Here is a 14,281-nt window from a genome sequence, read left to right as displayed (position 1 = left end):
CTGTCACGCACACGTTTCATTATGTTAGAAGTGTGAGGTGTGTGTTTCAGAGAGTTGCGAGATAACTTCCCCTCTTTTCAGACTGGCCTGTTTGTGGTGTCGCACATGTGACGGCTGCTTCTGTCGGACCCGTGACGCTGAGGTCAAGACAAGCGTGAAAGATCCCGAGTGTGTGTGAGAGAGAGAGAGAGAGAGAGAGAGCGCTTGTGTGATATTCTTTGCAGCAGAAGGAAGCGTTTAGTAAAGTGATGTCTAACTATACCACACCCTTCCCACGCTCTCCTCAAAGTTCCTCCCCCGTTTCCCGCAAAAAAAATCAACTAAACTCAGATTAATCTCCTCCTGAATGTTAAAGGGAAGCTAGTTTGTTCCTCAGAGAAATGGTGAGTCTCCTCCAGATGCAGGCCGAGGGCAGCCTTTATCGCTCCTCAGCCGGGGCCGCCTGCACCCCGGCCGCCTTGTGAACAGTTGTTGTCTGTTGCGTTCTCTCCGGTGCAGGCAGATGCTCGGCCTCCACGGTCAACTTGCCGAGACAGGTGGACCCTGTCATTAACAACAGGCTGTCCAAGTCCTCTGCCACGCTCTGGAACTCCCCCAACAGAAGTAAGGACGACCCGACGTCAATGTCCACCAGGCTTCCTTCCTCCTTCCCTTCCTCTTCATCCCCCCCTCCACCTCCCCTCCCTCCTCCCCTCCTAATCTGGTTTTTGGTTTTTCTTCTTTTATTATTATTATAACTGTCGTCTCTGGTGGCCTGCCTGCCTGCCTGTGCTTGGTGACTGGTCATTTTACCACCTACTCCCTCCTCTTATCACGCTCTCGGTCTCGTATGCATCGTGGTTTTATTTTTTGTTTTCAGTTGGTGGTTGTCATTGATTTGAGTCTCCTTTGCATTTTTGATCAGCCTCCCTCTCACATCGACATCACTGAGCCATATTTTGTGATATATATATTTTCGGTGTTTCATAGGTTTATAAGTTCACATCTCGTCACAAACACCTTCTTTGTTGGTTGTCCCCCTGCACTCTACTGTCGGTGGTTTGGTGTGGTGGTGGTGGTGGTGGTGGATATAATAGTGTGACTGTTGCAAATGAAAGTAAGAGCAACTTAATGCACTTGCATTGTGTTATGTTTTGTTTTTTATGTATTATCTTGTCTAAATTGATTATTCCTATAGAGATCAAGCCTCTTTTGTTTGGTTAGTTATTTACATTAACTTATTGCTGCCACCGTGACAGTCGATACTCAGTTTCTTATTATATTATATAACATTAAAGGTTTCTTGTTGTAACACAATTCCTTTTATGTTATAACAAGTTATTTTAATGTTTCACTGACACATTTTCTCCTTATTACCGCACACTATTTGAAAACACATCACTTTAGCTTGTTGTATCACAAAATATCTTGTAATAATACAAAAGCAACACCTGGTTAGAACTTTTGACTTTTTAACATCATAACTTGGTGTGTTGTTAGAAAAAAACAACAGCTTACTACCATGCTAGCTGCATTGGATGGTGCTAACATTAGCATGCTAACGGGTGCACAATGTAAGGCTGCAACTAAGGATAATCTTCATTATCAATGAATCTGTTTGTTTAGACAATAAAACGTCATAAAATTGTGAAAAATGCTCACCACAATTCTTCCAAATAGCTTCTTTTGTCAACCAGCGTTCATAAAGACTCTTAAATTACTGTCGTTGATGACAAAGCCTGTCCGCTCTGCCTAACAAGCACAGAGACACTGCAGCTGCGCCAAACCAAAGAGGTTGGTGTGTTTACCAGGAAAGCTACAGAAAAACACAGACCCAACTCCTTAACACCATAAAACCACTGCGCATACAGTTAGGTAAACTCATCAGGTCTCGCTGACGCTGAAGTTGTTACAATTTATTGTTTAACGTCCATTTTTTTAATAACGAGAAAGTCTCTTGTAAGAAGATGAGGAAAATGTGTAAAAATAACATCAAAAATACATTTTTATAACACAACAGGGATCTTGTCAAACGAGAAACGTTTCATATTTTAACAAGAAACTGAGCAGATCCTTTTTAGTCATGGTGGCAGCTGCTCTATTACGATAAATATTTAACTTAACTTAACTTAACTTGTTGTATCAAACTCATTTCATCTCGACTCCTGAGTTCCCCACATGTACATGAGCAGCTCTGTCTTCATCTCAGATTCGTCGCGCCTCATAACATATGTCATTACAGATCGTATCACCCACAGTGCAATCAGCAGCTCGGCTCTCGGCCTCCCGACAGAAAAAAAGAGATTCAGATTTGGAGCTCGATCGTTACTAATACAGATCCTCCGATACTGCGGGAACATGAAAGGACAAATTGGAGCCGAATCATATTTCTGCAGAGCCAGGGTCGATATCAGAGCTGGTGTTCGTGGCCTGGGGAGAAGCTCTGCTCAGTGTACCAGTAACAGTCTGGTGGTGGGGGGAGGGGAGGGGAGGGAAGGGGAGGGAGGGGTAGTGATGTCGGCGCTATGACGTTTGTGGACCCAGACATCAATCTACCTCCAGGTGAGCGGTCCATCAGCAGGCAGCAGCTCGGCTCGGCCTCCTCTTGCCGCATTTGAGAGAGAAGAGGAGGAGGGAAACGACGGTTGCCTAGCAACAGGAGGTAGTCTGGTTATCAGTTAGTCATAAAACATGTCGTTAAAATGATCCGGCCAACGTGCAGCGGAGGTGACTGCATGTGATGTTACATAAGAAATTATATGAAGACTGTTTGGGATTTTTTTTCACAAACTGTACAAAGACCCCCTCGCATCGTGTCGTGGCGTTACAGGCAGCGCCGTCGTGATTGCACTATTATCATGTGTACGTGTGGTGTGTGTTGATGGGTGTCATGCATACCTTTTGTGTACATACACCGCAAAAGAGCATTGAGAGGAAGTCGAGCTGTCACTAAATATCTGTGCAGCATGTTGTCAGTGGAAGTTTTTTGTCGTGAGAGGACAGGAAGTTCGCTCAGAGCGGAGCAGCTGTCGTGTTTCGTTGAATGTCAGCGTTGAGATGGTGCATACTGTGTCCGTCTGTATGTTTCTGTCGTCTTCTGTTGTGTTTTTAAAGGAGCAGAATAAAACCTACATGCACACAACACTTGGTGATATCAAGTCACCAGCAGTGGAAGAAAAAGAATCCAGACGTTTGATTTAAAGGAGTAGTTCGACTGTTTTGGGAAATAGACTTATTGTCTCTCGTGCAGAGAGTTTTGTTATGTTTATATGCTAATCATAAAGTTAAGGCAAGCAGCCGATCAGCTTAGCTTAGAATAAAGATGGAAAACAGTTGGAAACAGCCTGGCTCTGTCTGAAGGGAGCAAAATCATACGTTATATTTCCAGTCTTCTTCTATAAGTTAAAAGATTGAGTTGGTGCTTTTCAGGGAGTTCCAACGATTTCCAGGGGTCCAGGCGTCTGTGCTAAGCAAAGCTAACTACCAGCCGGTTATTGCATCATATTTAGTCTTCAGACGAGAGTCGTATCAATCCTCTCATCTTACTCTCAGCAAGAAAGTGAATCAAGGAATCACTAAAACTTTAATTTGTAATCTCACTAGTAACTACAGCTTTTAAATGAATGTAGTGGATTGAAAAGATGCAAATTTAACTCCAAAATGTCATAACATTTAAGAATAACGTAGGAAAACATGGAGATAATATAGTAAGAAAGTAGATGTGCTACTTTCTACAACCGTCTGCAGGTCTGAAGTTTAAACTAATTGAAGGAAAAGGCTTCCATGTTTTTTTATTTAGCTTTTTGGTTACTGTTGAAGACGTTTGAGCTTTGTCTTCCTCTGTATGATGATATTCTATGTGAAGAGACTTCTCTCGTATTTATGTAAATAATAAATAAAACTTTCAGACTGATTTGATTCCTCGAGAATCAAAGATGTCGCCGACCTCTGACTAAAAGCAACTTTATCTTGACATCAAGTTTGCTTTATACTCATGAGAGACTGATGTTTCGGTGTGTGTGTGTGTGTGTGTTTTCCACCCGTCATCACAATGCATCTGATTATATTCTGCTGCTGTTGGACGTCATATATGTGGAATTTTTCATCCCATGACACTCAATAACAGTCAGCCACACACACACACAGTGTGACACGGGATGGTGTTACAGTCAGGGGAGAGTGTGTGTGTGTGTGTGTGTGTTGCTTATAGAACAAACAGCACTAATGTCATGGCGGGCCTCTGCACTGCATTGGGTTTGAGTGAGGTCGAGTAAACAGTGAACACTTTGGCTTCTTGTGTGGTGTGTTGTTGAGCGGTAAGTACTGAGAATTAACGTGTGTGTCGTTGTCTAATGTTGGGTGCTGTGTGTGACACGTGGGTTAAGGTTCAGTCGTTCATCCTGTTTGACTCCTCTGAATGTTTGAGAGCGTCTGATGAGCGGACTGGAGTTTGTGTTAAACAAAGAGACGTTTTAGCCGTGGCAATAGCGTCATTGGATGAGTTCGACCTCACTGGGTGAAACTCAAGAAAGAGACATAGAGTTTATTTTGTTTACATCTGGTATCACCGAGTTAGCTGCTGAATAACGCCACTTAAAATGGGTCCATCGGGGACCAGATCTGTGATCAGATTTTCAGCAAACCTGCAGGTTCTTTGAGTGTATTTGAGAGAGAGAAAGCGTCACACTCGCTGACAAAGGAAGCAAGTTACAGGAGAAGTTCACTCAACGATGAAAATTCATCTTCAGTCTAATCAAACCAATGCTGAAGGAAAGTCAGCTGAAGTTCTGTAGACCAAAAGACATTCTCCTAAACAATCGAAGTAGATGGGGACTTCTTTTAAAACAGAACAAGAAACAGAAAGATGAACATATAAACAAAAAATGGCCTCATACATCCAGAGACTTGACATATGCTGGATGAGCTGTATCGAGCCATTTTATGTTTTCTTTCTGTTTTATTGCATTTTTTAAACAATTATCCACTTTAACAGAATGCTGCAATGTTGTTTTACCGGGAAGCTGTGAAGAAAGATAAGTTGAATTAACTTATCTTTAGTTACTCCATCAGTTAGAGCCTGGTCACCTTCCAAAATCACGAATTTCATCAATAAACAGACGCAAAACTGATTTCTTTCCATTTCTTTTTGTTATTATGTCAAATTTGGGGTTTCTCGGCTCCTCCTCCTGATGTCGAAATCAGCCGATGAGATTATTAATGCTTCCAGCGCCTCTGAGAAATGTTTTTTTTTAACAATCAAGTGTGCATTCATGTGCCGCTGGAACGATCTGCACAGTGGACTCCTGCGTTTTCCTCATGTCTGTTATTTTTTCAGGAGACGCACACTGCTTCTTTGTTTGTAGAATGTATCAGGGTTTGTTTGTCTGGATGAATAAACACGAGGCAACAGTGTTTATTTACCTCTGACAAAAGCAAAGTTTATCTTTGTAATCTCATAACCTACTTTGGAGAATTAAATTCTGAGTTTAGATGTTTCCCGCAGCACATGAAGGCAACGGTAAACTCCACTCTGCATCAGACGGCGGCAGTATGTTCATGGTGTGTGTGTGTCCGTGTGTGTTTGTGAGGATGTGCTGCAGGACTGAATCACCTCCTGCCGTGCGAGTGTTCACCTGAGCGACAGTGTGCAGGAGATGCGAGGGTTTGTGTTGCGATGTTTGCGTGGAGCACCTGTGTGTACCTGTGTGCTCTGGCAGTAACTGACGGCGCCCTCTTGTGTCAGCCCGCAGCCTGCGCCTCAGCCCGTGGGAGAGCCGGATCGTGGAGCGGCTCATGACGCCGACGCTGTCCTTCTTGGCCCGCAGTCGCAGCGCCGCCACCCTCCTCAACAACAGCGACTCTCGTGAGTGTGAGACACCCGACCTGATCTTCCTACCCAATGTACCCACAATCCTCTTCTCTGTGTGCTCACCGTTCTAAATCTTTATCCCTATGATTCATATAAAACTCTGTGTTGATGTTTGGTTTGATTGAAAGATAGATGATGACTAACTAACAGTTATTTTGATACCAATTAATCTGTCAGTTGTTTGTCAAGTTACTTGTTAAATCTAAAAATGTAAGAAAGTAAATGTTAAAGAAATAAACATTCCAGTTTCTTAGCTTCATTTTTGCTCAACTGATGATCCAAAAAAACCCAAAAAGTTAATCACAATTCAATTAAAAAGAAAAAAGAAGCAAAAAATATATTCAGCTAGCAAATATTTGGCATTTCTGGTTTATAAATAACGTGTTTCAGGTTCGTCTTCTCACCTCCCGTCATGTATGCGTGTTGCTCATGTTGTGTGTAAAACCCTGTGACGACATTTGGTTTGATTGAAGATGAGGCTGCATTTAACCTTTATCATCAATGTCGATTAATCTGTCAATTATGTGCTGGATTAATTGATTGAATGTGAAGTCAAACAAATGTCAGCGCGAAGTGAAAACGGCACGCTGAAGTTTGTCGGATCAGACGTCCACTGGGGAGCAACTACAACCATTAAAATCCTGGAAAAGTCATTAAGTTTTTATTCTCTCCACACTGATTTTGTAATAATCTGGTTTGGTTTTATGATGGCAGGAAAAAAACACAATACTAAAGCTACAAAAGACACTAATGGATAACAATAAAAAGATAATTAACCTGAGATTCTATCTAAAAACAGTAAAATCGGTCTCCCTCTCCTCAGCCATCACGTCTTCATCTGTCCTCCCGATGTGAGCGATGTCTCGCAGCATGTTGCCGCCTCCCTGCGAGGCGTGTTGTCATCACTCTGCATGGTGTATGTGTGAGTGCCGGGGGCCCTGACCTCGGCCCTGCTGCCGCTCTCTGCATGTTTATGTGTTACTCAGACTCTCACCACTGCTCCCGTTCAGCCTCCGCGAGCCCGCTGAACGCCAGCTCCCATCACCACCCGCACCAGAGCGCCGAGCGCTGGAGGGTCTCCTCCGCCAGCACGCCGGACATCACCCAGCGCCAGCGCCGACGAAACTCCACACCGGTAAGAACACATGATGACTCTCATACGTACAAGCACACTGTGAATAGATGATTTTAATGAAGTGATCAGGATGAACTATTTTGGAAGCTCAAGACTCATTTTCCATCTTTTTTAATCTTAAATGACCCATCAAACCTTCTAAAGGGACATTTCACCACAAAATCATAAATACCTATATTTCCTCTTACCTGTATTCCTGTCTAAGCATCTAGATTTCGTGATTTGCAGAGTTTTATAATAACGGGGTCCTCTTCAGCTGAGCTGTAATGTTTGCTAGCTGTGTTAGGTTACTCAGCCACTGTCTTGTCCAAGAGTAGATGCACGCTTCCTTCTGTGTGGTGACACGACTGGTGGGTGTAGTTCGGTAGAAAGAAAATGGTTTCTACGTGAACTGCTCACAACGTGGCCTGTGGATCTTGACATTGCTGTTTTCAAGTGTTTTTTAGAAGACATATCCATGCCACGTTGTTATGGACGCCTACGTTGGTTGCATTACGATATGGCCATTTATGAGATGTAGTTTCCCCAGTAAACACACCGACCTCTTCGTCCTCCTTCCCGGTCTTCTGCTGCTCCACTCGGGGTTACTCGTCCTCCAGAGCAGCTCTTTGCTGCCATAGTGTCTCTGGGCTCGCTAGGCAGAGCGGACAGGCTGGGTGTCTTCAGTCTTTCCAATGGGAAGAAGGCGCCTATGCATGAACTTTGCCGCTTTTCTCGCCCTCTCCAGCTGAAAAACTTGTTGGATGTATTTTGCACTGAATGCCACGACGACTAAGCTGTCGAGGCTTTCATCGTGCAAAAAAGATGGATGCAAACCAATTTAGAGGCAGAGTACGGGTCCTGCAAGAGAACCACTTGGATCTTTAATAGCTCCTCCTAATCTCCAAAACTCAGCAACTCACACAAAAATAGCCATGATGGGGGTGAACTGTCCGATTGAAACCTAAACCTAAAGCTTTAAACCCCCTGATCAAATCTGTATGAACAACAGATTAAATGATTATGTGTAACGTTAAGGTGGCTGTGGAGCTCTTTAACCTCTTCCAGCTCGTTGTCGTGGCTTCACTTTTACTCTTTTGTCCTGCTCTCGCTGCTCCTGTCAGCATCGTTTTACCGTGACAGAACTCTAAAATCCCACCCTGCCCAACACCAAACAGAAGACAGACTCTGTTCGCCTCTAGCTTGTAGACATAATGGAGCATTAAGCAGCTAAGTAGGCAGATATGAACTCACGTTTATCAGATTACCTGAAACAAATAAATGATAAGGTTGTTCTGTGCTTCGTTTTACGCTTACATGCTTGTCAGTGGCTTATTTTAAAAACTATATAAATAAATAAATGCTTCAGGGTTCTTTCATGAGTGGCATGTGAAAGAGAAAACGGATTGTCATGCCAAGGCTGAAGATAGTTTTTCTCGTCTTATAATGTGATCTGGGAGGAGCCTCTATGACATCTTCAGGTTTGACAAAAGGCCTTTATCTGAAGCAGAAGCGTCGGCCTCCGCCTGTGGTCATGACTGATTACTGTCCTGTCTTTCTTCAAGGTGGACAAAAAGAAGAAGGAGAAGAAAGACAAGGAGAGGGCGAATGAAAAAGAGAAGATCGCCATCACAAAGGAGAAAGTGCAGAAGAAGAGACAGACGGCGTCGCCCACGGCCACGACCACGAGATCCCGGCCGGAGACCAGGTATCATCCATTTCCCGGACAGACTGTATTCATAGCTCTAAAATGTTAATTGATTTAATATTGAGGACTGGCAGCGCGAGAGAGGGAGCTCGTTTCTCCTCGTGTTTCCTCCCTGGAGCAGGTTAATGTCTGACAGATGGTTCAAGGTGCTATAATCTAACTACCAAAAGAGACGCTGCTGGAAAAGTTTCAGTGAGCAGTCGGTGGACGCTCTGCCAGCAGCAGAAAGGGGGTTTTCCCCGACTAATGCACAGGAGGGAAAGATGGCTCCTGTATCTCCTCCTCTCACGTTACACTCCCTTACAGCCAAAGAATGATGGCGACCGAGTGTGGGGTTTCAGATCGAGTCGCTCCTCTCCTCCACATGACCTAGATATGAGCTTTATGTGGAGCACTGCGAACCTCATTACTTTTCCCTGCGCTGCTGTGAAATCACATCCCCTTTTCTCTTTTTCCCCTCAGCACCCCAAAGCCCAAAAACAGACCTCCATCACCCGCTGCCCCAAAAAGCCGGCCCCTGTCCCCGCTGGTTCCCGCGGCAGCCTCCAAGACCCCCGCGGGCAAGAAGACTCCTCCTCCTGGCACCAAGACCAGACCCAAACGTGCCCAGACGCCGGCCCGGGTCCAGCCCCCGGCGGTCACCGCGGTCGTGGAAACGGGCCACGAACCCCAGCAGCCCGCCGGCCCCGAGGAGAAAAAGAGTGAGTGTTTCCAGGCTTTCAAGGTGACCTCGAGGATTTGGCCGACATTTGTGTGTGTGTGTGACTTTACTCCAGGGCTCATCAAAATATGAACAAAATCACAACGTGGTCAAGAAGAATATCGCAGTCGCAGGGGCAGCAATTCATTAATATGAACAACAGTAATAATTATAATAATTAATGTAATTATAACACCAATTAATTATTATAAAAATAATGCCCTTAAGGTGATAAATGTCAGGCTTTATCCTCTTTTTATGTAAAAGCAGCAGGAGTTTCTCCTCTTATTATTTTTCTGATATTTTTAAATGTTCCTTATAAACCTGAATCTTTCCTCCCCTCATGACTGTGTCTTTGCTTCTCCGTCTCCTCTCTGACAGACGTCCCTGCCATCGTGGTGTCCTCTGCTCCGGTCACACCTCCTTCCCTCAGCCCTCCGGTTGTATCAGCCGCCTCTCCAGCGGTGCCGAGCGTAGAGCCGGCTGCCTCGGCTGCTTCTCCTGCCGTTGCCGCTAATCCTGCTCCTTCTGCTGCACCCACCACCACCACCACCACTACTGCTGCTGCTGCTGCTGCCGCCTCCACCCCGGCAGCTCCGACCAGCAGGCCGTCAGCCGGCACCAACGACCCGGAGGAGGCTGCTCGAGCCCTGGCCGAGAAACGCAGACAAGCCCGAGAGCAGCGTGAGAGGGAGGAGCAGGAGCGTCTGGAGCAGGAGCAGAGGAACAGGTCAGCCGTCACGTCGAGATCAACATCAGTCTGTCGATGCTGCTGCTGAAAATATCTAGTTTCAACGAAAAAGACAGGAACTCTTGACAACATGATGTAATCCAATACAACAGCGCTGCAATAAGAAAACACCTTTTTTAAGCAGGCGTTTCATTACGTTGCATCATAACATAAAGTCATTTTGTCCCTGCCCGGTAGTTTTCCTCGCTACAGCGATTTCCTCTGGGGTTTCCTGGAAAGTGTCAGCTCACGCGTAACCACCTTCTGCGAATAAAGTATGTGTATTCTCTTGCCAGGGTCCTTCGCGAGGAGGCGATGGCGCGGGAGGTGGAGGAGAGGAAGCGCAGGGAGGAGGAGGCCCGGTTCATGGCCGAGCAGCAGCGTCTGAGGGACGAGGCCCAGCAAGCTCAGGAGGAGAAGGAGGCGCAGCAGAGAGCCCAGGCTGAGCAGGAGGAGAACGAGCGGCTGCAGAGACAGGTCAGTGAACAGGAAACGTGGGCCTTATTATTATTCGTCATGGCCGGTGATTCGTATCCATGGTGACAGTGGAAAACACCAACTAATACACATAAGATTTGCTGGTGAAGAAATGCTAGCTTCAGTCCAAAATGCACAGACTTCTCTACATTTTAGGGGCCTTCAGTGAGCATCTCTGGAAACCAAAATATTCCAATGTCCATTTTCTCTAGAATCATGCAGGCTTACTCCTCGAACGCACTGATTCAAGCCCCCTCAACCCTTCACTGAACTCACTGTCCAGGTCCTCAGTGAGACACATGATCAGTCCTTCTGAACTGTAAATACTTTACGCTCTAATTTTCCATTAACCAACATGAATCCCTGTGATCCCCGCACGCAGTAAGCCCATTTACCATCTGGGCAGATTAATGGATACGAGGATGCCTGAGCTGTCGGCGGCAGGGTGCGGGGAGGCGGGGGGGCCAAACATCAGGCCCCGGTCGGACTCGCTCACCCCCTGACCGTCTAGCATCTGGGCAGATTAAAGCAGAGGAGAATATGTGCCGCTGTTACGGGCGATGTGTGTCACGCGTGAGCCCGGCAAGTCAGAGGGCCCTTGTCTGCCCGATGCCAGCTGGTGACCTCCATAATGGTGATGAGCGGAGGCTGAGGGAGCCATTGTGACAGTGACGGTCCTGAGTTGCCTCCGTCTCGTACTCTGGGCTCTGCAGCGGGCTGATAGTCGGATAAGCAGCGTCAGTGTGCGCCGGGCCTGAAGCCTTTTTTCCCATTTTCCCCTCAATCAGACCATTGTTCCACCCTGACAGCTCGCTCGCTCCGGGCTTGAGAGGCCCTCATATATTTTAGAGCTCATTTAGTTCAAGTGTTGAGCTCTCCGAGTGTCTGCAGATGAGGACTTGTACCCATAAAATTTAAACGGATAGCTGCAGTCAGAAGTCCGTTCACTGTGGTCGGACAGCAGTTTTCTAATAGTTGACAGACGGGATTCATGCACATGTCGTAATTTCTGTTTTCACCGCTGACTTTAACATCCGCTCGGTTGGTACTGATTCTAAATACTCGGTGAAGCGTGTAAGTTACTCACATAATATCAACCCTGTCCTCCAGGCTGCAGGACAGACTGAGCATGTGCTGCCCCCTGGTGGTCCAGAGAATTACTTTCACGTTTAACGTTTGCCGAATTTACAAGAAGGCCCAAATAGTTAAGAATTTAATGCAGGCAGTGTTTAACAAAGCACATAAAGTTTCTCTGATGCAAAAAAAAACTGCTAAACTGAGTGATTTTTTTAATGGAGTCTGGAGACTTCCTTCCACAGTGAGTTGGAGTTCTCTGACTGTCTGAAAATGTGTGCAGTTGTTCAAGATTTGTGCCAAAAAACTAATAGCTGCAGTTTGAAGTCAGTTCACACCTGGTGTTAGCATGCATCTGGATCTCACGTCCCTGCTCTGGATGCAAATACAAAAAAAAAAAAACACATTGAAAGAAATATCATCATGTGTAACATATGCCGAATTAACAAGAACACCCAGATTGTTAAGAATTAGTAATAGGCAGCATTTCACAAAGTTTATTAAGTTTCTCTTGACGCAACAAATCACAAAATTGAGCGATTTTTGAATGGGGCCTGGGGAGCCTGACGATTTGATGTCTTCTTCTTTTGTATATTAAGTCTAAATTGTAATGGTTTGAAACAGTGTGTTCAACAGACAGGCTGGTGCAGCAGTGCCAAGAAAAGCTGATGCATTTTACAAGGAAAGAAACAACCCAATGTATTACATTTAATGCCGAATCAACAAGGAGGCACAAGTAGTTACGACTTCATAGAAAGCATTTCACAGAGTTCATAAAGTTTGTCCCAGTGCAACAACTCTTATTTGAGCTATTTTTTGAAGGGAGTCTGGGGACTTTCTCCACAGACAACAAAGAAGTAGTCTGTATTAGTTCCTGTCAGAAAACAGTAAACAGTGAGAGGCTAAGTGCAGCCTTTATACGGCCGTAGAGACAAAAATGTCCAACACTCAACACACACTGCTCGTATCAACGCGTCTGTGAACTAGACAGGGACAAAATGAGGACAAAAACAGGACCATCTTCATATGATTGTTTTCCTGTTCCAGAAAGAGGAGGCCGACGCCAAAGCCCGCGAGGAGGCCGAGCGTCAGCGCCTGGAGAGGGAGAAGCACTTCCAGAAAGAGGAGCAGGAGCGTCTGGAGAGGAAGAGGGTGAGTTCAGTTCAGACACTCATCAGCATTTCCTCTATTTTGAGAAAAACATCAGCAGCTAACGACGTGATCTCCCTGTCTGATCGGCACAGCGCCTCGAGGAGATCATGAAGAGGACCCGGAAGAGCGATGCAGGAGATAAGGTTTGTGTGATTCTTTTCAAACTAGCTGGAAGAAAATAAACATCCTCTCCTTCTTTTTTGGAAATAACAAATGTGTTTTTGTTTTTCTTTCTCTAATCGCAGAAGGACGTCAAAGCTTCTCCACAGGTCAACGGCAAGGACACAGAGCTCAGTAGAGGTGAGAGTCACATCTTTAACTCCGTCAATCTGTCGTATAAACAGTCTGAAAATAATCAAATTTATTTATTTATTTCTGCTGCAGCTGGAAACCTGCAGAGTCCCGGCGCAGCGGTCCTCAGCCCGTCGGCGCCCGTCGTAAACGGCGTCCAGCCCGCCGCCCACCAGAACGGCGTCTCAGCCAACGGAGAGGCGGCTGACTTCGAGGAGATCATCCAGCTGAACAACGGCGGGAACCAGACGCAGACTCAGAGCGGGCTGGTCAGCGAGCCCATCCTGGCGTTCGAGGGCGGAGAGCCGTTCCTGATGAAGACAGGCCCCATGAAGCCTCAGCATGTCGCAGGTGAAGAGACGGACACTGACGTCTGAAAAAATTTACATGTTTGTCTTTTTAGGTCTGTCAGAGTCCTTTAAATGAAACACGATGGAAAGAAAAAACAGTAATAGAAAAAGTAATAACAAAAAGTAATAAAATGTTTCACTTTATGCTTTGTTCTTCCTATGTTGTTTCATTTGAAGGACATGTAAATGCAGAAACAGCTGAAAACATTCAGTATTTCACAAGAAAAATATAACCCTCTGTGTTGTGACCCCTCCTACTTATATCAGCACGGCTTTAAGTGTCCTGACCCCAAAGTCGGAATTCAGTTTTACCGCTTTTACACCAAAACGAGTGTGTGTACGCAGGTTTTTTAAATGCGGGTTACCTGTTAAAAATAGGGAATTTAATCTTTTCCACATCAGCTGACAAGTTTTCCTGTCCGTGTTTTTGCGCAATTAAAACAGGGAGGAGTGGAAAACAGCAGATCATGACCCTCGCCAGAATACATCCAGAGGAAATTTGATTAAAACTTGATTTGATAAGTCTTAATCAAGAATATTCTGAATTAGATTAGTTTTTTCCGGAGGAGTGACACATCTCGCTTCTCTCCCATCTCTGTTGAGAGAGTTGCAGCTGATGGCTCGGACCACACGGAAGCCACAACCTACTTACTGCTACTTACTTTTATAATATCTTTAACTTCAGTCTGTCTTTCAAACTAAACAATGTTTGAGTGCTACTTGAAGGAGACGGATGGAAAGATTATAACAAGCTAGTGTCCTTAATGTCAAAACACGTCATAGCAATCGTAAAGGAGATGCTGTGACGGAGAGGATGTTCAGTCTGGTGGTGAGTTC

At 45.3% G+C, this 14,281-nt stretch overlaps 1 protein-coding gene across 7 annotated transcripts in view; it reads left to right on the top strand.

The window, feature by feature from the left end:
* The window catches only part of LOC115578796 (MAP7 domain-containing protein 1-like), a 44,246-nt gene that overhangs the window by 28,465 nt on the left and 1,500 nt on the right, over positions 1–14,281 (top strand). For 2 of the 7 annotated variants that reach the window (XM_030411971.1, XM_030411970.1), the window contains 11 exons: positions 499–603; positions 5,723–5,842; positions 6,835–6,983; positions 8,528–8,670; positions 9,133–9,371; positions 9,752–10,100; positions 10,397–10,577; positions 12,699–12,803; positions 12,896–12,946; positions 13,049–13,103; positions 13,188–13,445. In XM_030411971.1, the coding sequence (XP_030267831.1) occupies positions 499–603; positions 5,723–5,842; positions 6,835–6,983; positions 8,528–8,670; positions 9,133–9,371; positions 9,752–10,100; positions 10,397–10,577; positions 12,699–12,803; positions 12,896–12,946; positions 13,049–13,103; positions 13,188–13,445 (1,755 nt within the window). Of the gene's footprint in view, positions 1–498; positions 604–5,722; positions 5,843–6,834; positions 6,984–8,527; positions 8,671–9,132; positions 9,372–9,751; positions 10,101–10,396; positions 10,578–12,677; positions 12,804–12,895; positions 12,947–13,048; positions 13,104–13,187; positions 13,446–14,281 lie in introns of those variants that run through there. The other 5 variants (XM_030411975.1, XM_030411974.1, XM_030411972.1 and 2 more) reach the window with 4 other exon arrangements.

Source organism: Sparus aurata, chromosome 3 (genome assembly GCF_900880675.1).
Source record: "Sparus aurata chromosome 3, fSpaAur1.1, whole genome shotgun sequence".
In the NCBI taxonomy this organism is placed as follows: Eukaryota; Metazoa; Chordata; class Actinopteri; order Spariformes; family Sparidae; genus Sparus; species Sparus aurata.
This window is presented reverse-complemented; position numbering and strand designations above follow the sequence as displayed.